This window comes from Nannospalax galili, unplaced genomic scaffold, assembly GCF_000622305.1.
Source record: "Nannospalax galili isolate Female #2095 unplaced genomic scaffold, S.galili_v1.0 scaffold127, whole genome shotgun sequence".
Lineage (NCBI taxonomy): Eukaryota > Metazoa > Chordata > Mammalia > Rodentia > Spalacidae > Nannospalax > Nannospalax galili.
Window position 1 is genome coordinate 4,609,508 of NW_008360326.1, and position 24,158 is coordinate 4,633,665.

The 24,158-nt window shown below is 39.6% G+C and overlaps 1 protein-coding gene across 2 annotated transcripts in view; it reads right to left on the reverse strand.

Moving 5' to 3' along the window:
• Positions 1 to 24,158, reverse strand: part of Usp37 (ubiquitin specific peptidase 37) — a 96,372-nt gene that overhangs the window by 52,231 nt on the left and 19,983 nt on the right. For both annotated transcript variants that reach the window (XM_029559991.1, XM_008825714.3), the window contains exons 6-10: positions 22,631 to 22,728; positions 16,915 to 17,093; positions 15,822 to 15,896; positions 6,456 to 6,553; positions 5,169 to 5,253 (exon numbers count right to left, since the gene is read on the reverse strand). In XM_029559991.1, the coding sequence (XP_029415851.1) occupies positions 5,169 to 5,253; positions 6,456 to 6,553; positions 15,822 to 15,896; positions 16,915 to 17,093; positions 22,631 to 22,728 (535 nt within the window). The remainder of the gene's footprint in view (positions 1 to 5,168; positions 5,254 to 6,455; positions 6,554 to 15,821; positions 15,897 to 16,914; positions 17,094 to 22,630; positions 22,729 to 24,158) is intronic.

A 24,158-nucleotide genomic window follows, 5' to 3' on the forward strand; every position in this document is an offset into this window, starting at 1 on the left:
ACTCTCCCAAGAACTCCTTACTAACCATTTCTCAATCCTAAAAGTTGCCATGAGCTATCAGCTTCACCCTTTACTACAGTTCCCTAAGTATATGGTTTAGGCAGTTCATGATGCACGTGCATACACACACCTCATCCTTTTGGGTTCAGCTTTTCTACATCTTTATATTGTAGCTGGGTCTTTCACATGGCACATAGATAATCTTCATTTAAATAAAAAATAATTTTGCTTAATCGGAATATTTATTGTATTTATATAAATTAGTATGCTGTAAAATTAAATTTAGACTGGGCATGGTGGTGCAGTCTTTAAACCCAGCAGAGGCAGGTGTATCTCTGAGAGATCCCAGCCTGGTCTATATAGCAAGTTCCAGGTCAGCTGGGGCTACAGGGAAATCCTGTCTCAAAAAGTCCTAAAAATAAACAAATAAATTTAGTATATTATTTGGGACCAGTGAGATGGCTCAGTGGATAAAGGTGCTTGCTAACAAGCCTACTGATCTGCATTCCATCTCCAGGACCTACAAAGAAGGAGAAAATCAACTCCTGTAAGTTCTTTGTCCTACACATAACCTGCCCCTCAATAAATAAAATATATTTTTAAAAAATTTAATAAGCCAGATGTGGGGGTGTATGCCTTTAAATCAAGTACTCAGGAAGCAGAGGCAGGTGGATCTCTAGGAGACTGAAGCTAGCCTGGTGTACTATAGCAAGTTCCAGGCTAAGAAGACTCGATCTCAAAAACGAAACAAAACAGGGGCTGGAGAGTCAGCGGTTAAGAACACTGGTTGTTCTTGCAGAAGACCTGGGTTTGAATCCCAGCACCCACATGGCAGCTAACAACTGTTTGTACTCCAGTCCCCGGGGATCTGACAGCCCCTTCTGACCTCCCCAGATACTGCACGACACGGGTGGACTTACCTACATGCAGACAACACAAGCATACACATAAAATAAAAATAAATAAAAAAAAAATACAAAGAAAAGCAAAAGGTATTACTACTGATTTGGTTTATATTTTATGTTTCGAACTTCTTTCACAGGTTCTTGCTCTTTTTCTCTATTTCATGTCTCTTTATTTTAATCAATCATCTGTCTCAAAAAATCATTTAAAAAGAAAAATTAAACAATTTATTTTAGTGCACATACAAAATAAATGAGTTTTACTGTGTCTCCCTATATGTATCATTGTACTATGCTCACAATTGCCTCTTAATTACTTTCCTTGATCCCTCCTCTCCCTGTCCTTAGTCCTCTCCCTGTTCAGGTGCCCTTTAGCTAGTCTCATATATATTTAAAACTATATATCTATATATAAATAATTAAATCTAGATTCCACACTAAATTTTTAATTTATTTTATGTGTATGTTTTGCCTGCATGTTAATGTAAGTGAACCCATACATGCAATGCCCACAGAGGCCAGAAAAGGGGTTAAATCCCTTAGAATAGGGTTACAGATGGTTATTAGCTGCTAGAAACCAAACCTGGGTTCTCTGAAGAGCAGTCAGTGCTCTTAACTACTGAACCAAGTCTCTAGCACTAAACGATTTTTCTGTAACTAAACATCCAGTGTTCCTTTTTCCAGATTCTCTTTGAAGATTTTTAAATATTTTACTTTTTATTTTTATTTTATGTGTATGTGTACTGCCTGCATGTGAGTGCACTCGTGTTGTGCAATGCTGCGGAGGATAGAAAAGGCTGTCAAATCCCCTGGGACTGGAGTTTTGGACAGTTGTTAGCTGCCATGTGGGTGCTGGGATTCGAACCTGGGTCTTCTGCAAGAACAGTCAGTGTTCTTGACCGCTGATTATTTTATTTTTTATTGGATATATTTATGTGTCTGTTGGGGTGTATATGCATGTGTGAGTGCAGGTGGCCTCAGATCTAGAAGAGGACGTCTGAGTCACTGGAGCTGGAGATCCAAGTGGTTGTATACAGCCTGAGCTGTCCTATACGGGTGTTGGGAACTGAACTCTGGTTTTCTGCAAGGGCAATATGCGCTGGGCCATCTCTCCAACTCTAATATCTAACTTTTTTTTTTGGTCTTTTTGAGACAGGTCTCCCTGTAGCTCCAGCTGTCCTGGAACTCACTATGTAGACCAGGCTGGCCTTGAACTCACAGAGATCCGCCTGCCTCTGCCTCCCACGTGCTGGGGCTTTCTTTTCTTTTTTCAAGATGGAGTACTTCACAAATCTGTATATCATCTTTTCACCAGGAGCCACGATAATCTCTCTGCTATTCCAGCTTTAGAATACAATAACTGCAGCCTCTTCTCAAGCAAGAAAAGCAACTTCAAATGTTTTCATTTCCCTGTATACTTCCCTCCTCCTGTATTGCTAATTGTCTAATATTTTATGCTCTGTTTTTAATCCTACTACACTCTCATTTTGTAAAACTTATTAAAATAATTTGCATATATGGAATAATCCTGGAAAGACAAGTGGGTACCTCTGGGAGGAAAAGGTAAATACCAAGCATTAGGTAAAAAAGCATACTTTCCAATGTATACAAACTGGAGGCAGGGTCACATGATCTAGCCTCAAACACATGATCCTCCTGCCTCTGGAGTGCTGAGATTACAGATGTGTGCCAACATGTCCGGATAAAAATAGCATTCTTGGTCTTTATCTTTGAATTATAATTTACTTGGGTATAGATATTTTTTTAGAAAGGGTCTTCCTGTAGTCACAGCTGAGCTGGCCTGGAAACCACTATACACAGCAGGTTGACCTCAAGCTCAATAATCTGCCTGCCTCTGCTTCCCTCTGCAGCCTAGTGATAGGATTAAAGGTGTAGACCACCCTGCCCTGCTAGGTACAGAATTTTTTGTCCTTTACTCTGCTATTAACATTTAACTCTTCTACTTCTCGTTACAAATGTCAATTGTTTCACTTTCATAGAGAATTTATTTTCTTTCTTGTAGTTTGAAACCATTTTTTAGCTCAGTGGTAAAGTGTTTCCCTAGCATGCTTGCCTCTTCTGTTCTGGGAGGTGACACTTAGTTCCCAATCTCATACGTCCAGTTCTTGACACATGACTCTAGCCTGTGTTTTGCACATGCTTTATGGTTTTAGCTCTTGCTCTTTTTTTCCCTATATTGATCTGGGTATTTTTACATTATCTTTGAGTACAACTTTGCACTCAAGTTTTTTCTGCTTTAAACATGTCTAACATTTTTTTCTTGCAGTATCAGGGATTGGACCTGGGACCACAAATATGCCAGGCAAACACTCTACCACTGAGCCAAAGCCCAGCCTGCTCCCTTAAACATTCCTATATGAAATGAATATGCTCATTATGTTGAGAAGAAATTTATATAATGTTTGGTTGTTTTTTTGTTTTGTTTTGTTTTTGAAACAGGGTTTCCCTGTAGCCCCAGCTGGCCTGGAACGCACTATGTAGACCAGGCTGGCCTTCAACTCAGAGATCCATCTGCCTCTGCCTCCCAAGTGCTGGGACTACAAGCGTGCACCACCACGCCTGGTTTAATCTCTGTTCTTTTTAATAAATCATTTGGAAACCAAGTTTAGTTTCAAATATTCGTTTATTAATTTGTGTGTGTACATGTTTGTGTGTGCAGGTGAACATGTGCTGTGGCACAAGTGTGGCAGACAGAGGACAACTGCATCAAGCTTTTACATAGGTTTTGAGAATATTCAGCTATCAGGCTTGCACGGCAAGCATTTTTATCCACTGAGCCTTTTTTCTTTTCCTTTTAAGTTAAAAACAAAAACAGGTTTCTTTCAGACTATTTGATGAGTGGACTGTCAAAATTCTCTTAAATTTAATTATCACTGTCAATTATAAAGTGTTTGAGAGCTAGCACCCAAGGCTAAATATACCTAAACATACAGCATCACTTGCATCACTTTAATAATTGTATATAAAAAACTCAAGATGTTTTCACTACTTTGAATTAAGTTCTAATAAAAAGACAAAATAAGACTAGCATACTGCGTTCACTTTTTACATCCTAATCACCCCAAGTGCTACACTCCATGGCCACACTTTTATGAGCCTTATTATGTATCCCTAGCTGTTTCAGAACTCACTTTGGATGTCAGGTCAATCTTGAATTTGTGTATATCTCCTTCGTTTGCCTCCTAGGACTACAGGTGTGCATCATCATGCCTGGTCGGTAATTAAATTTCTGAAAAACTGTTCCGGTGAAAGATATTCATGTGATGCTTTAGCTTATAAGAAAAAATCCCTATTTTTTGGAAGGTAGCTTAATAACTGCAAAGGAAACAATATAAAAGGAAGCAATGTAAAAAAGCCCCAGAAGAGGCGGGCATGGTGGTGCAAGCCTTTAATCCCAGAACTTTGGGAGGCAGAGGCAGGCAGATCTCTTTGAGTTCTAGGACAGCTGGAGCTACAGGGAGACCCTGTCTCGAAAAAGACAAAAGTCTCAGAAGAAAGAGATCTTAATATGCCCATCACTGGGGAGGATGGGAAACAGTGGTCTGGAATCTGGTTACTTTGCCAATCACCATCAGTAGCCTCCATACAAATCTTTCTAGATCTCAATTAAAAACAGAAATATTGCCGGGTGTGGTGGCGCACACCTGTAGTCCCAGCACTTGGGAGGCAGAGGCAGGCGAATCTCTGTGAGTTCAAGGCCTGCCTGGTCTACACAGTAACTTCCAGGCCAGCTGGGGCTGACGCTGTCTCAAAAAGACCAAAAAAACCCCCAAAAAACAACAAAACAAAACCCCCCAGAAATATTTAATAAATAAAATTTAAAAACAAAACAAAACAGGGGGGCTGGAAAGATGGCTCAGCGGTTAAGAACACTGATTATTCTTGCAGAAGACCCGGGTTCGAATCCCAGCACCCACATGGCAGCTAACAACTGTCTGTAACTCCAGTCCCAGGGGATCCGACAGACTCTTCTGATCTCTGAGGGCATTGCATGACTCAGGTACACTTACCTACATGCAGGCAATACAAGCATACACATAAAATAAAAATAAATATATTTTTTTAAAAACCCAAACAAACATTCTACTTTCTAACTAAAATGTGGTGATCTTATCTTAATCAATTTTTATGCGCTTAAACTGGGGTGTTGACTAGGCGTACAGCATAGCCTGTTTCATTACTCAACATGGTGAAAAGAGAGAGCTCTTCAAATTCGTCACAAGGCTTTCTATAACCAATACATACCTATCTAGGTTAGTGCCACCAGAAGAATAGTCCTTGGATCCAGCTCTACTACCATAAAATGCTGATGACTGCAAAGGTAAAAGCCCTACAAAACACATAATAAAGGAAAATTGTAATATCTAATTCAAGTTGATCTAATAATAACAATATACAATTTGATCTGTTTATATTTATTTAAATTTCTATTTTTAATACAAGCACAATGAAGATCAAGTACAGTAAGGAAAGGGACACTAGCAAAGCAGTGTTCCTCTGCACGCTATACCAGTTTTTCTTCTAGCTTATTTATTTACTTTTATGAGTGTCTGCCTCCATATATGTAAGCATACCATGTATGTGCAATGCCCGTGGAGGTCAGAAGAGGGAATCAGATCCCTGAAACTGGAGTTAAAGATGGGTTAGCGACACGTGGGTGCTGGGAATTGAACCTGGGTAATCTGTAAGAGCAGTCAGTGCTTTTAGCCATGAGCCATCTCTCTGGGTCCCATGTTTGATCTTTTGAGACAGGGTCTGCCTGTAGCCCCAGCTGGGGGCTGGCCTTGAACTCACAGAGATCTGCCTGCCTCTGCCTCTCAAGTGCTGGAACTAAAGGTGTGTGCCACCATATCTAGCTCTTTTTTCTTTTTCTGGTCACTTGTTTTTTTTTTTGGTCTTTTTGAGACAGGGTCTCCCTGTAGCCCCAGCTGTCCTGGAACTATGTAGACCAGGCTGGCCTTGAACTCACAGAGATCCACCTGCCTCTGCCTCCTGAGTGCTAGGATTAAAAACGTGCGCCACCACACCCGGCTTTTCTGGTCACTTTTTAAAACCAAGTTTTTCTTACTTTTTTTGAGGCTCTATTTTTTATTATTTTTAATTGTGTGTGTGTGTGTGTGTGTGTGTGTGTTGTGTGTGTGTCTGTGCATGTGAGGTCAGAAATACCAGATAGCCATGAGATGCCTGAAGGGGGTGCTCAGAACTGAATTCAGGTCCCCTGTAAGAGCAGTATATATTCTTAATCACTGAGCCATTTCTTCAGCACACCCCAATGTGATTTTATTTTTAAAATATTTTATTTATTATTTTTATTTTATTGTCTGCATGTAAGTAAGTACACTCGTGTCATGCAAGGCCCACAAAGGTCAGAAGAGGGTGTTGGATGCCTTGGAGCTGGGGATGGTTGCCAGCTGCCATGATTTAGTTTTTTCTATGCTGGGAATCGAACCCAGGACCTTTGCAAGAGCAGATATAAGCAGATATAATATATCATCCAAATAAATGAGACCTTAAATAAAGACCAAAACTTACCTGATGTCCGATTTTCTTCTGCCTGTTTCAAAGTCAGCTGCTTTTCTCTACTGCTTGTTAAATATTTTCTTGAAGGATCTGTCAAAGCCTTGTTGTTCCTACAGTTAATAATTTGAAATAAATATAGCATGAAGGTATATTCTTTTTTAAAAAATTATTTTATGTGTATGCGTGTATAGCCTGCAGGTAGGTCAGTGTACCCGTGTCGTGCAATGCCCATGGAGGTCAGAAGAGGCTGTCGGATCCCCTGGGACTGGAGTAACAGACAGCTGATAGCTGCCATGTGGGTGCTGGGATTCTAAGTCGGGTCTTCTGAAAGAACAACCAGAGTTCTTAATTACTGAGCCATCTCTCCAGCCCCATAAAGATATTCTCTTTTCTTTTTTTTTTTTTTTTTTTTTTTTTTTTTTTTTTGACAGGGTCTCCCTGTAGCCCCAGCTGTCCTGGAACTCACTGTGTAGACCCGCCTGCCTCTGCCTCCCAAGTGCTGGGACTAAAGGCGTGCGCCACCACACCCGGCAAGATATTCTTACTTTGAAAAAAAATTTTTTTATTTATTGTTATTTTTTTTTTTTTTTGGTCTTTTTGAGACAGGGTCTCCCTGTAGCCCCAGCTGTCCTAAAACTCACTATATAGACCAGGTTGGCATTGAACTCACAGAGATCCACCTGCCTCTGCCTCCAGAGTGCTAGGATTAAAGGTGTGTGCCTATTTTACATGTATGAGTGTATTGCCTGCATGTATGTGAGTGCATTGTGTCATGCAATGCTGCGGAGGTCAGAAGAGGGTGTCAGATTCCCCTGGAACTGGGGTTAAGGACGGTTCATAGCTGCCATGTGGGTACTGGGAATTGAACCCGGGTCCTCTGCAAGAGCAGTCAGTGCTCTTAACCACTGAGCCATCTCTCCCCAGCCCTGATACTCTTTTTGAGAAAGGGTCTCCCTGTAGCCCCAGTTGTCCTGGAACTCACTATGTAGACCAGGCTGGCCTTGAACTCACAGAGATCTGCCTGCCTCTGCCTCCCGTGCTGGGATTAAAGGGGTGCACCACCACACCCGGCTGGTATTCTTACTTTGAAAGTTGTATTTTAAGTGACAAATTCCTTTGATATACTTCAAAGTTTGGCTATAAGGATGTTAAAGCCTCATTAGCTAACTGAAATAAGTAAATATTATGAAAATAACTTTTCATTATTATGAACTAATAATTTATAGTTTTAGTAAACTAAGCAAAATTAAAGAAACATTTCCTATTTTTATTAATTTATTTTATGTGTATGAGTATTATGCCTGTATGTATATATACAAGTGCACCCATGTCGTGCAGTGCCCAGAGGACAGAAGAGGGTGCTGAATCCTCGGAACTGAAGTTACTGATGGCTGTTAGCCATCACGTGGGTGCTGGGATTCAAACCTGGGTCTTCTGCAAGAGCAGTCAGTGCTTGTAACTGCTGAGCCACCCCTCCAGCCCTTGCTGGTTAACCTTGATTGGCAACTTGATTGGCTTATAAAAAAGCGTTTTTTTTTTTTTTTTTTTTAGCCAACAGCAAGATCAGGGTCAGCCAAATGGCTCGAGGTAAATGGCTCAGGAAATAAAAGCACTTGTCACACAAGCCTGATGACCCAAGTTTGATCCCTGGATCTCACAGTAGAAGTAGACAACCAATTCCTGAAAGTTGTCTTGTGACCTCCACATATAAGTCATGGCATGCATGTGCCTGCATGTGCACAAAACCACACAAAAAAATTAATGAATAAAATTTTAAAAAGCAAGGTCAGATGAAATTATTTACCTGAGATCAAAACAATCAGTTCAAAAAGTACACTTGTTCAGTATTGATGCTTTTCAGTTTTAAAAAAATAAAGCAAAGCCCAAAATGTTCTTATGTTGTACATGATTTTAAATGCTATTTAGAAAATGTAAACTTCTGCCTCTGCCTCCTATGTGCTGGGATTAAAGGTGTGTCCCACAACCCCAAAAGAAAATGTAAACTTTTTTTTTTTTTTTGAGACAGGGTCTCCCTGTAGCCCCAGCTGTCCTGGAACTCACCATGTAGACCAGGATGGCCTCGAACTCACAGAGATACACCTGCCTCTGCCTCTTGGGACTAAAGGCGTGTGCCACCACGCCAGGCGAAAACACATTTTAACTAGTAGTGATTAAGTTCATGAATGCAAAGTTAACATTTCGTAAACAAGCCTCACTTTCTCCCTATCATTCCTAAATACCTGAACTTACAATATTAGTGTCTATTTAAATAAATTATCATGTTTTGATTAAAACTGCTAATTAGGGGAATCATCATAAATTAAGCTTGCAACAGAAAACAATGGTGCTCTGTTCACATTCCCTTTGACCCCATTTTTGGGTCCATTGTTCCACATTTTCATCCTACAAGCTTCTCATCAAGCTAAGCCAGGCATAGTACATGCCTGTAATCCAGAACCCAGGAGGTAGAGGCAGGAAGAGCAGGAGTTTAAGGCCAGTATGGGTTACACAAGACCCCGTCAAAATACATACATAAATACACCATGTATTTTCTATCCTTTAATTAGTTTGGCCCTGTAATTAATTTCCTTTTCCCAAAAGAATATAACAGAAGTAAAAGTTGGTGAGTTCTGATTCTAATCCTAAAGCTGTCTTTCAAATTCCCATTCATTTTTGGAACCCTGACAGTGCTATAGGAATTATTCTAGGCTAGCTTACTAGATGATACAAAACACATGACCTAATTACTCTGATAGTGACTCCAGGACCAGCCACGAGTGAGACTAAACTACATCGAGTCACCTACTGACCACAGACTCATGGGAAAATCAAAGACTCTAGATACAACTGGCTAAGCTGGGCTCAGGTAAGCAGAAGTACCCAGGATAAGGATACTGTAATTCGTAAGCAATACTTTTTAAGCTGTAACATAAAGTCATGAAATAGAGGAATTTGCAACTGCAACAAAGGAGATGAGGTTTAAAAAAATAACCATCAACACTATAAAACTGACTGGTTGTTACTATGAATATTGATCTGTTCAAAAGAGAAAATGACAGGTTCAGCTGAGACCATTATCACCTTAAAGACAGACACTGTGCAAGTCACTAGCTCACAGGAGAAAAGCAGCCTGGTTACCTTAGGATTCTAAAGCAATACCATGCTGTATGCAAAAGAAAATTCTAAATTGGCAACAAAGTTGTGTATGTTGCTCCTGTCAAACTAATAGGCCAGCCAAGAAACAAGGGGATGAAACTATTGGTCATTAAGGAACTATGTAACCAGAAGTAACCATCATGAACTTGGTGTTATCATACCCAAAGGCACAAGGTCAAAAGGGTACAGCAGTAATCTCTCATAAAATGGAGCTAAGTATACTGAGATTGGATCCAAGTAAACAGGAAGTGATAAAGAACATGCATTATAGGCATTCCCTATAACCAGCTGAAAGAAAAATAAATCTGGACCTGATTCATGGATAGGTCATCTTAGGACACTGGTATAAAATGAAAATCAACCATAGACCCACTACAGGACTGTTTTGAAAGACAACAGTGAGGGGAAGAGGTCTGAGAAATGCATTTCACCATTTACTCTGTGTGGCTAAAGTGAGTCATAGACTACTTTACTAGTTGGTAGCAAGGAGTTGGTCGTCCTAGATGGACGACCAGGGTCCTGGAAGATAGAGAAAAATGATTCATGAAAGAAACAAACCTACAGGAGTGTATGACGGGTAAAGACCTGTTTATATGCTAATGTTCACCAGAGAACTCTACTAAAAAGACTCAATAATCAGAAGGATTGCTTCTTTGGGGCAAATCAGTCAGTCTTTGCCCATAGCTATTCTAGTATTTCCACAAGGTCCATGATTAAAACAGCTATGGTGGCAGTGCTAGAATCTATAGTATAGGTTTTCCTTCACTGAGGTTCAGTTACTGCTGCTGCTGTGTGTCCCAATTGGTTAACATTAGAAACTGGTGCTGATCCAGTATTATGCCTTGTGAAAACCAATTAGACATTTGATAACAAATGATTAAAAAAATTTTTTTTGGATATACTTTTTTTTTGTCTTTTTGAAACAGGGTCTCCCTGTAGCCCCAGCTGGCCTGGAACTCACTAGGTAGTCCAGGATGGCATTGAACTCACAGAGATCTCCCTGCCTCTGCCTCCCAAGTGCTGGGACTACAGGTGTGTGTTACCATACCTGGTTAGATCTACTTTAAAAAATATATATTTTATTTATTATTTTTATTTTATGTGTATGACTGTATTGCCTGCATGTAGGTAAGTGCACCCATGTTGTGTAATGCCCAAGGAGGCCAGAAGAGGCTGTCGGATTGGAACTGGAGTTAAGGACGGTTGTAGCTGCCACGTGGGTGCTGGGAATCAAACCCGGGTCCTCTGCAAGAGCAGTCAGTGCTCTTAACCGCTGAGCCATCTCTCCACCGCCAAGATCTACTTATTTTTTATAAGTGTTGTACCAGCATGTATGTAAGCACACCCATATTGCACAATGCCAGTGGAGACCAGAAAAGGGTGTTGGAATTACTGATGGTTCTTAGCTGCCAAATGGGTGCTGGAAACTGAACCCAGGTCCTCTGCAAGAGCAGTCAGTGCTCTCTCCAACTCCTGGCAACAATGATTTTGTCAAATTCCTTCCACCTTAGAAAAGAAAGCAATTGGGCCAGAGAGATAGATGGCTCATGAGTAAAGGTGCTTGCCACCAAGTCTGTTGGTCTAACTATAAAGGAATAAATGTTGGTTGCTTTTAAGTCACCAAGCTCATGGTGATTTGTTAGGACAGTCCAGGAATCTAACACATTGTCTCTGGAAAAGAAAACAGAACAAAAGAAAACTTAACAGTTTGTATTGACCTACTTGGACTGCCATAACAAAACACCACAGACTGGTTGCCAAAGCAGTCATTGATCTTCTCACAATTCTGTAGGCTGGAAATACAGAATCATGATGCCAGCAAATTCAGTTTCTGGTGAGGGTTCTCTTCATGATTTGTAGATGGCTGCCGTCTTACTATGTCTTCATATGGCTTATGAACATGGAAAAAGAGCTCTGGATGTCTACTTCTCTTCTCAGTCCTATTAGATTAGAGCCCTACTGTAATGTAAGAATCCTCATTTAACCTTTTCTAACTCCACAAAGGTTCTAGCTCCAAAACCACTTTAGGGATGAAGGTGTCAACCTATGAATATGGGAGGGGGAAGAGCAGGATCTCTCTCTCCTCTCCTCCCCCCACTTTGTGAGTGCACCTGCATACATAGTAAATGTTTTACAGAGAAGACCCAGGATTGGTGGTGGCTCATGCCTGTAATGCCATAATGCCTGCATGTGGGAGGCAAAGGCAGGAGTTCAAAATCATCCTTGGTTCCACAGTAAGTTCAAGTCCAGTCTGGACTACATGAGACCTTGTCTCACAAAAGTCTAAATAAAAAAACCAAGATAGAGGCTGCCTACCAAAACTCACCTCACCACTAAAGACACAAAATGGAACTCAAAAAGGGTAGAAAATTGCATTTCAAGCAAATGGAACCCGAAAATAAGCAGGGGATGCAAAGAGAGAAAGTGAACCCTATACACTGTTGGTAGGGATGTAAATTGTTACAATTGTTACAGAAAACAGCAATGGAGGCTCCTAAAACAACTATAGAATTAACACATGATCCAGCTATATCCTACTCAGGTACATATCCAAAGGATATGAAATCAGGATACAAAACAGTTATTTGAATGCCTACGTTATATACAGTACTACTCATAACAGCTAAGATACATAATCAAGATAGGTGTCAATAGACAAAGAAAATATGGGATATAAATATGCAATGAAGTATTATTCATCCATAAAGAATAAATATTTGCAGAAAAGTTGATGGATCTGGGCCAGCAACATGACTAAGAGGGAAAAAGCATTTGCTGCACAAAATTGAAAACCTGAGTTTGATCCCTAGATCCCTCAGCAGAAAGAGAGAATTCCCAAAAGCTGTCCTCTGACTTCTACACATGCACCTTGGGCACACACACCTACACACAATAAAGTAAAATTTCGTTAAAATCGATGGAATTAAAAGATGTAATGGTGAGTAAAAATAGGCTGGACACAGAGAAGTATCACATGCTCGCTCTCACATGTGGAAACTAAGAAGAGAGAGGAGGAGAGGGAATAAAGAACAGGGTTGACCTAGAAGTAGACAAGTAATTACTAGAGCTTGAGGGGATATAGAAAAGATCAATACACATGACACATTAAATTTCTTTAATTTTTACAATTAATGTTAATAAAAGATATACTACATACACATTTAATACCCCTTATCCAAAACGCTTGTGACCAGAGGTGTTTCAGATTTGGGATGGTTCCTCAATTTTGGAATATTTACATACATACAAGATATCTTAGGGATAAGAACCATTGTTTAAGATACACCTAATACATACAGTCTGAAGGTAATTTGATACAGTATTCTTAGTACACCCTTGCTTTGCTTGTGACGTTTTTTATAAGATCTAATGTAGAAGCTTCTACTGATAGCATCATATCAAGACTCAAAGTTTCTTATTTTTGAGTACTTCTATCAGATTTCTGGAATAGGAATGCTCAACTTATACCTTAAATTAACAAACCATTATGCTCATGAGGAATATGTGATCTCAGAAACTAAGGGGTACAAGTAGGAGTGGTTTCACTCACCATTATTTTCAATAACTCATTCTGAGAATCTGCTTCCTACCCAGCCAAATTAGATGCTGTGGATCCCGTTATCCAAATAGGGAAAAACAAGGAACATTTTCATCAGGAGGCACCGTAGGAAAATAATTAAATCTAGTTATGGCCGCTGTTAGGTCATTTTGGGCTCCTTCTGCTGGCAGATCAGTAGGCAAAGAAAGGAGTTTTCATACTAGTCAAGGTAAATGACTTTATTATGAGGATGAAAAGCTGTATAATGAGAAGGCCCAAGATGTGTGGGAAAAAGAGATTTCAAAGGAACTTCACTGCTCTCGTGATCAAAAGCAGCATGGTGCTCATGGCACTACAATGGGAAATTTCATCAACAATGGCCTAATATGTATACGGTAACCAAAGGTTCAGATCCCTCAGGCATCAAGACCTCAGGCATGCTACCATCAAGGCTCTAAAAATGCTAGTAGAGACTGCAGGGAATCTAGAACAGATAATAGAAGATCAAAATAACCTTTACAGAAGCTGGAGAGATGGCTCAGTAGTTAAGAGCACTGGCTGCTCTTGCAAAGGACCTGGGTTCAGCTCTCAGCACCCACATGGTAGCTAACAACCATCTATAACTACAGTTCCAGGGGATCCGATGGCCTCTTCTGATCTCTGAGGGCAATATATGACACAAGTGTACTTACACACATGCAGGCAATACACTCACACACACACACATAAAATAAAAATATTAAGAAAATACTCTTTGCAGTTTCAAGGCCATGTTTAGCCATGTTATTGTCATCTCTCTAAGCCTTCCTTTCTAAGATTCTCCCTCAGAAATTGGTAAATATCATTGTGAAGAATCTGTGATAAGAGGGAATTAACTTAGTATGAGACATGCATAGAACTAAATGGCTACATAGATTTGAGGCCAGCCTGGGATAGAAAGAAAATGTTTATCACCACTATAGACCAGACTTCTATAGCTTCATATTCCTACCTTTTTAAAAAATATTTTATTTATTATTTCTATTTTATGTGTATGAGTATATTGCCTGCATGTAGGTAAGCACACCTGTGTCATGCAATGCCTGCAGAGGACAGAAGAGGCCATCGGATCCCCTGGAACTGGAGTTACAGACAGCTGCCATGTGGGTGCTGAGATTTGAACCTGGGTTTTCTGCAATAACAACCAGTGTTCTTAACTGCTGAGCCATCTCTCCAGCCCCTATTCATATTTTTTTCTAAACAGAAAATTTCATTGTGGTTACTCTGTTTCTTCTCTAGCAATATATTACGTATGCAAACACACGAAAACAGAGTTGTGTATTAATTCACTGTTTGTGTTTTAGGACTACCAGGAAGGAGGACATAGTCCAAGACACAGGTAGACTTTATAGAGAGGAACTTGCAAGGTTCCCTCTTTGAGGGGAGACTCTATTTGTGCAAAGAATGGCAAAAAGGGGTATTTTGGTAACTAGAAGGGTAAATTATGGTAAGCTGTTAGTTGTTCCCAAGTAACTATCATACCTTTATACCATTCTGGTTGAATTTTGGCTAGGAATATTTCCTAGGCTTTTATAATTTAATAAAACCCTGTTACTAATATGCATAAAAGTGGTATGCACACTTCCTCTAACAAGAATAGAGACATGAAGGTGATAAAAGTGGAGATTGGAGCACTATCTAAGGTCCAAAGTATTTATTAAGGTATTTATCAAGGATGGTAGATTAACTATAGTATACAGTGACTGTCATTTTTAGATTACAGTCCTATCATCTTCATAGACTTTTGCATCTGTTACAGCAGAACCACTTAATAAATACAGGTTTTTTTCTTTCTTCTTCCCAATTCTTTCTGGTGACGCCTTGGTCTGAAATACTAGTTAACTAGCAACTGATTTCTTTTCAGGTATTATGGTCATTAACTGTTAACTATGTCAAAGTGCCCCTCCCCCATGCCCAACACTCCCACCAAAACAAAGAAAAGAGAAAAAGGAAGGGAGGAAGATGAACAGAGGGGCAAAGAACAGAAAAATCTTCACATAAGGAAAAGGATCATGAGCTGGTGAGAGTCCTGCTACAGATCTGTTTATCAACACAGAAAGTATACCTGATCTTTGCCTAGAATCTATCTATGTAGGGCTCACATTTTTTTTATCCTCCGGCTAATTTTTTACACTAGGAAGGCAAGCTGAGGCAGAAGGACCATGAGTTCAAAGTCAACACATACCTATCAAGACCCTGTCTCAAAACAAAAACAAAAAGCAACAGCACTTGGGGCTGGAGAGATGACTCAGTGGTTAAGGACACTGGTTGTTCTTGCAGAAGACACGGGTTTGAATCCCAGTACCCACATGGCAGCTAACAACTGTCCATAACTCCAGTCCCAGGGGATCTGACAGCCTCTTCTGACCTCCACTGGCACTGAACAACACTGGTGCATTTACCTACATGCAAACAATACATGCATACACATAAAATAAAAATAAATTAAAAAAAAAAAAGCAACAGCACTTACCAAATTGTCTATTAAAGTCTACAATCTACCACTAACAACACAATTTAAATTCTGTTCTTTTACAACTAGAATTCCCACAGATTGAATACTGTTTAAATTTCCCCTAGTGGTTTTATCTATCAGTAAAAGAAAACACTGGTCAAGTGGCCTAAAGGCTCTTAGAGAAACTTACGATGAGGAATCATTTTCTTTAGGATAATCTTCAGTTAGCTCTGAGCCAGATAGCATTCTTTTCCTCTTTTCAGTGCTAAGGAGAAAAAATAAGGATAAATAAGGATAAAAAAATAACAACTTTAAAAAGTCATAATTCATACCATCAAAAATTGTAAACCAGAGCTAAGAAGACTTAGTAAAGTTGCAAGTAGAAGACCTGAGTTCAATCCCCAGGACTCAGTTAAAAAGCTGGGCATGCTGGGCGTGGTGGTACATGCCTTTAATTCTAGTTACTCAGGAGGCAAAGGTAGGTGCCAGCTGGGGTTACAGGGAGACCTTGTCTCAAAAAGACAGAAAAAAAAAAAAAAAAAAAAAAAAGCTGGGCATGATGGGATGTTTACAATCCCAGAGCTAGGAAGGAGACAGGAGGATTCCTATGGCTAGCTAGCTGGCAAGCTCAAAGCCAGTGAGAGACCCTGTTTCAAAAAGCAAGAACAAAAAATCCTTAGGTGATGTTTAAGAAATGACAGCCAAGGTTGTCCTCTGGCCTCCACATGCACAGCTACAAAAGTGCATGTGTGCCTGCACACACATCTACTTACCCACCCACCTACCGCCCCCCTCACAATTATAAATCAACACACTCAAATATTAGCAATATGGTCACAATTATCTAATTCCCTATGATCACCTTAATATACTGTTTGTCCGAATGTTAAATGTCACTGCTATAAACTAAAGACAAACACTTGTAATTATAGACAAAAATGTATTACACTTTTTCCCTAATTCCTCAAAGTTACAAAAGACATTCATAACAAAGACTGAAGAACTAAGTCTTTCCGGGGCTGGAGAGATGGCTCAGTGGTTAAGAACACTGGTTGTTCTTGCAGAATACTCAGGTTCGAATCCCAGTACCCACATGGCAGCTAACAACTATCTGTAACTCCAGTTCCAGGGGATCCGACAGCCTCTTCTGTCCTCCGCAGGCACTGCATGACACTGCACTTGCCTCCATGCAGGCACTATAATACACACATACACATAAAATGAAAACAGTAAAATAAAATTTTTTTTTTTTTTTTTTTTTAAAAGAACTAAGTCTTTCCTACCGGTTTTCTAATAATCCTGCTCTAAGAGGAGTTGATGTAAGCGTCAAAGGAGGAATTGTCCGGGTAACAGCTATTCCACTTCCTGCTACAGTCTTAATTGATCCTCTACCTGGATTACCAAGAACTTTTCGAAACGGAGTATCATCCTTAGTTTCCAAATTTCCTCTTTTTGAAGAGGCCTGTAAGAAAAAAATTTGAGACAGTTAAATCTTTGAATTAATTGCAAACACATTTTGTTATTTTTGAGAGGGCATCATGTAGACTCAAGGCTGGCCTCAATCCTGCCAAGCATCAGAGGATGACCTAGAACTACTGATCATCCTCCTCATAAGTGCAGGGATTATACGCATGTACCACCACGCCTGTTATGTGGTGCTAGGGATCAAACCTAGGGGTTCATACATGTTAGGTAAGCATTCTATCTACTGAGCTACATCCCCAGCAGAACTCTAAAACTTTTTAAGACCAGCAGTATTGTTATTATTATTTTTTGGAGTCTTTTTAAGACAAGGTCTCCCTGTAGCCAGAGTTGGCCTGGATTTGCTAATGGAGACCAGGCTAGCCTTGAACTCACAGACGCCTGCCTCTTCCTCCCAAGCGCTGGGATTAAAGGCGTGCGCCACCACACCTGGCAGTATTTTACTTTTTAATTTATTTTATTGTATTATTTTATGTGTATGAGTGTTTTGCCTGCATGCATGCAAGTGTACCATGTACGTGCAATGCCCTCAGAGGCTGGGAACCATGAGACCCCTGGAACTGGAATGAGTTACAGATGGTTGTTAACCTGCCACATGGGTCTTCTGCAAGAGCATTCAGTGCTCTTAATCACTGAACCATCTTTTCAGTCCCAAGACCTATGATTCTTATGGTGCACTAAAAAAAAGAACACAATTGGGAATCCATTCCTAGTCTAATTCCTCTGGGATAAGACTCATTCTGTATGTGTGTCTGTGTCTGTCTGTGATGTCCAACACGTTAACTACTCTACCACTGAGATATATCCTCAACCCTTATAAATATGTATTTATAAAAGCAATTCAGGAGATCCTGACACATATAAGTGTGAGCAACTGAGTTTGACATTTTCCTGTAGTAATTTTTTCCTTCTTTTTGGTTTTGAGGAAGGATCTTGTGTAGTCCAAGCTGGTCTAGAATTCACCATTCTCTTGCCTCACCCTCCCCAAGTGCTAGAATTATAGACATATACAACCACAGCTAGCTCTCCTACACTATTCTTGTAAACTTTAAAATCTCAGGCCTGGTGAGATAGTTCAGTGAGTAAGCATGTGCTGTGTAAGCCCGATGATTTGAGCTCAACCCCTAGCACACACATAAAGGTAGAAGGCAAGGCCCAATTCCATGAAGTTGTCTGACTTCCATACATACACATCATTCATACACACAAAAACACTAATAAACAAAATCTCAAAGCACATCTGAATGCAAAAGGCAAGAACCCTCATTTCAATTACCAACGGTAACAAAACAAGGCCAAGTATGGCAGCTCATACATGTAAGCTCAGCACTTGGGAGGCTGAAGCAAGAGAATCCCTGTAAGTTCAAGAATTATCCTGGGCTATATAGGCTACACAGTAAGATCCAGTCTCCAAAAAAAAAAAAAAAAAAAAAAGCAGGTGAGTTCTGGGATATCTAGGCCTACATAGTAATACCATGTTTTTTCTGTTGAAAAAAAAACAAAGCACAGAAACGCATGGTCTAGAGATCAGTGTGAATGATCTTTGGGGGAAAATAAATCATGATTATAATAGGGAATGATGACAGGGTCTGTGAGTATAGGTCAATGTTAGAACGTATGTTTAGCATGCTCAAAGACTTAGGACTACCCAAAACAAGAGGAATGGGGGTGAGGAAGAGGGAGGAGAAACAACATTCACATTTTAATTGAGAGACAACTTAGTATCAAATCATGTAAGTCCATAAAACAGTTGTATGACTTCTGAGAGGATTCAAGTTGAGGAATAAAACAAATAATGGGGAGAAAAGATAAGACAGACTCCATTGACAGATGAATTAAAGGGTCTACCCACTGGACAGCAAACAAAACATTCAGAGAGTGTAGTAATTGGAACATATTATTTGAGAAGTAGTGTTTTAGATGAACATTCTGCCAGTTGTGTTTTATATGTCTACATTAAGAACTACATAATTCCTCTATTGAAGATATACCCAATTACTTTCCTTTTATAGAATTATAACCTTAGGATAGGAAATAAACCTCAGGATTAATTTTTTTGTTTGTTTTTGTTTTTGTTTTTTGGCCTTTTTGAGACAGGGTCTCCCTGTAGCCCCAGCTGTCCTGGAACTCACCATGTAGACCAGGCTGGCCTTGAACTCAGAGATCTGCCTGCCTCTGCCTCCCAAGTGCTGGAATTAAAAGCGTGTGCCACCACGCCCAGCTCAGGATTAATGTTTTTAAAAAGCTAAATCTGGGGGGCTGGAGAGAAGGCTCCGCAGTTAAGAGCACTGGGTACTCTTGTAGAGGACCCAGGTTTGATTCCCAACACCCAGGTGGCAGCTGAGAAATAGCCATAATTCTAGTTCCAGGGGAGCTGATGCCCTCTTCTGACCTCTGTGAGCACTGCACAACACGGGTACACTTACATATATGCAGGCAATACACTCATATACATTAAATAAACTGAATTTTGAAATTGGTGATATATTTTAACTGTTTAGGTTACAGATACAGCTTGTCAGGAGAACACATGCCTAACGTGCACAAGGTCCTAGGTTTAAGCCCTAGCACAGCAAACAAAATTCTAAGGTCTATAAATAAAAATATTAAAAGATATAGATTCAGAACTTCTCTACAACCCTATCCCCACCAAGTTCCACTTTATTATCCCATCCCTAGTTTCTCTAAACAACACAAAGGTGAATTCTTTTTATTATACAAATGGCAACATACTAGTTACCTATTTTTCTGAAATTTTGATCATGAAAAAGTTTTATATCAAAACCTTTTATACATAAAAGCAAAATATAAGTTAGTGGTATGCACATTCACACATATACAAAATAAATACAATAAATTTAAACAAATAAATCTAATAATAACCTATGAAAAGAACCTAAAAACCATTAAGTCTCATTTATTGTTCAATCTAGTAAGTATTAACTCTCTAAGTACAAATTTACTTACAGAAAGGCTCTGAAGCTTCTCTGCTTTTATAACTGGCTTTCCTTTGCAAATCAATTAAGAGACACAAGAATTGCTAAGCTGTATTAAGATTAGTAAGACCATACATGAAAGAAACACTTTTTTTTTTTTTTTTAAAGCTTTTACGATTTTATTAGAATTTTAAAGAAAAAGAATTTCGCAGGGCGGGTGAGCTGGTAATCTTGGCAGCTGCCTTGAGGAGGTGAATGGTAGGAAGGTTTAGAGCCTGTGTGGGAGGTCAGACATGTGGCTGATTGGCAGCCACATGGCTAGGAGAAGGAAGCTTTAGAGAAAGTAAAGCAATACAAGATGCTAGGGGCAGCCCAAAGCCTTAAAGAAAGCATGTTTAGTAAGAAAGGCATGAAGAAGAAAATGGGAAATTACCCTTCTCTGATTGACCAGTTAAACTAGTATAAAATGGAGGCACCGGGGATATTCATTTCTCACTGGCTCTGGGACATAAGTCAAATCTTTGACTTGTTTTGATTTTGAGGGTCATATTGGGTCCTTAGAACCCTAATTTTGATGGCATTTAGGCAATTTAGGAGGCATGGACCCCCACCATAAAGGCTAGGAGGAATATTACCAGAGACCCAGTAAAACTCAATTATATCTGAATTATTGGCATAAAAACCACAAACCTCACCTAAGGCCATGTATGAGCCATCTTTCTTTAGGAACAGCAGATCTACCCCCTTCTGTTCTGTAGCACCGTTTTAGCTAGGGAGTCAACCTGTCTCTCCAACTGCCCGATGGAATCCTGTAGACATCCGATGTCTCTGTCTGAGAGCCTAGAAGCCTAAAATTTTTACTGCCCCTGGCTAGGGTGGCAGCACCCAAGGCATCAGAACCTGCAATGCCTGTTTTCACATGGACAGTAGCAGGACTTCTCTTGGCTCTTGAGAGACCTGGGTTAAGGTGAAGTGTTTCTACCCTTCTTCTCTGCTACAAAGATAAACCTGGGGGAGAACATGGACTAGTACATACATGTCTCCATGATAAGAGTCCCAATTTAGCTGTTCTGTAGTCATGCACTTATTAATACTGAAGGTGCATGTCCATCAGGTGGTTTCAGGGGCTTGAAAGAGTAAACCCAGGTTTCCTGAGAACTTATGGGGGCTATATGTTGCTCTAATAGTTTCCCTCCTCTGAAGAGGTAACCTAGGAATTAGACAAAAGCTCTTAAAAAATTTTGGTATTTCTGGACTTTGATACAGATCAGGCTGCTAAGAGGCCCAAGAACATTTTGACTTTTAGCCAAGTAAGAAACTGGCTACTTTTGTTTGGGGTCTTTTTACCCTGACTGCCTAGCCAATTTCTACCTCCTATTTTTATTATATTACATTAAAAAAACTTTTGTTATTTTTATTTTATGTGTATGAGTGTTTTGCCTGAATGTATGTAAGCGTACTATATGTGTGCAATGCCCATAGGAGCCAGAAGAGGGTGTTGGATCCTTGGGAACTGGAGTTACAGAGAGTTGTTAGTTGCATGTGGGTGCTGGGAGTCAAACCCAGTCCTCTGAAAGAATAGCAAGTGTTCTTAACCCACTGGGCCATCTCTCTACCCCCAAGACAAACATAAATTTTATTGGAATTTTATGTGTATGAGTATTTTGCTTGTATGCATATAAATGTATAGTACCCACAGAAGTCAGAAGAGGGCATAAGATCTCCTAGAATTGGAGCTACAGATGGTTGCTAGCTGCTGAGTATGCTGGGAACTGAAACAGGGTCCTCTACAAGAGTTACCAGTGTTCTTAACCATTGAGCAATCTCTCCAGACCCAAGGAAAAACTTTTCAGCAAAATAGTATTGTGTCACATTAACATGAAAGCAAAGTTCACTATGTACCACAGACCCAAATGCATCAAAGCAATATAGCAAACATTTGTAAGGCTGTTTGCAATATTATGGTACACAGCAAGCTAACCCTTTTAAGTGCATTATCTCAGAACAACTGCTAAAACATTACTGCTGTCTCCATGTTATAGACAGCTACTGAGGATCAGGATACTTAAGAGTTTTACCAAACACCCATATTGTTGAATCTACTTGTAATTCCAAGTCCATGCTCTTAAAAACTATGCTATGGTTCATTCTGATGGCCAGAAGATATCAAGCAAAGGTTAAATTGTGTTTAATAAAACTATGGTAGCTGGGCTTGGTGGTACATGGCTTTAATCCCAGCACTTGGGAGGCAGAGGCAGGCAGATCTCTGTGAGTTCAAAGCCAGCCCGGTCTTAGGAGCGAGTTCCAAGCCCACTGTGGCTACAGGGAGACCTTGTCTCAAAAAGACAAAAACCAAAACAAAACTCTATGTAAGAAGGGGGCACTGTGATAAAACTTAAAAAGGCTTTTATCAAAATAGTTGACGAGACTGAGATGATCAAAATGTAAAACGTCAGCTATGGAAAGCACCACTGAGACAATGCCAGATTAGATAATCACCACGTACATTCTATGCCCCCAATGACCTAGCTCATCTATAATTAGGTTTTCTAAAAAGTGAAAAAGATCCAAATGAACATACCTGATGGTCTGAGTAAGAAAGCTGTCTATTAGTTTCCTTCTGAGGGGCCCTGCTGCCCAGAATGGCTCCAAAACTACCAGATCCCTGAGGTTTCATGGCTGTGGACAAAAATAAATAAACCACTTAATTTAACAGAGATACTAATCACTAATAGTTATATAATATTGAAGAAATGGGAAGAAACAACAGGAAAAATTAAAGCAACTAACTTTTTTCTGGAAGAATACGTTAGCTGAATTTAGGCTAAAAGCTCCAGTGAAAGAGTAAATAATACAAAAGGTGGGCTCATGTAACAGTATAAAAATTTACATGGCAAAGGAAATGCTAAAAATTCTTAAAATGTAATTAATACTATGGTATTAATTAAGAGTCATGTTTCGTGTTGGGTGTGGTAGTGTATGTCTTTAATCCCAGCACTTGGGAGACAGTCAGATCTCTGAGTTCAAGGCCAGCCTGGTCTCCATAGTGAGTTCCAGGTTAGCTGGGGCCACAGGGAGACCCTGTCTTAAAAAGACCAAAAAAAAGAGTCATGTATCAAGGGTATGAACACTAACACCAATGTCAAGAAAATGTGTCAGATATAAACAAGTATACTTAAAAAAAAACCAATTTTATTATTTTTATTTATGTGTATGAGCATACAGCTTACATGTAAGTGCACCTGTGTCATGCAATGCCCAGAGGTCAGAAGAGGGCATCAAATCCCCTAGAATTAGAATTACAGATGGTTGTTAGCCACCATGTGGGTGCGAGAACTGAACCCAGGTCCTCTGCTCTTAACTGCTGAGCCATCTCTCCAGCCCCTACTTTCTGTTCTTTAAATTAACAAAAAACAAAACAAAAACAAAAAAAAACTCACATTTCTGCATGTGTGTGCTTATGCAAGGGAGCATATTACTAAACCTGAATCCCTGGAACCTATATGGTGAAAGGAGAAAACCAACTCCTACACGTTGTCCTCTGAGATTCACATGTACACTGTGTTACACACACACACACCACCACCACCACCACCCACCCCCCTCGTGGCAGGTTGAGCATTCCCCCAACACACAAAATAAGCATTAAAAAATGTTTTTACTTTAAATTTTAAGGAAATTACCAAACAGAATGCTTTTTACTCCCAAGAAATCCATGTTCATTTAAAAAAATCTTCAAGGGGCTGATAAAACGGCTCAGCAGTTAAGAGCACTGATTGTTCTTGCAGAGAACCTGGGTTTGGTTCCCAGCACCCACATGGCAGCTAACAACTGTTCCTAACTCCAGTTCCAGAGGATCTGATGCCCTCTTCTAGCCTCTGCAGGCACTGCATGCACATGGTACACTTGCAAGCATGCAGACAGAACATACATACATATAAAAATAAAAATAGATATAAAAATAAAAATTTTAAACACTAAAGTACTCTATAAATATGAGCTTGTATATGCTTCTTTTTTTTTTTTTTTTTTTTTTTTTTTTTTTAAAAAAAAAAAAAAAAAAAAAAAAAAGAGGACGATAAATCTTTCACTGTGATATATCAAAATAA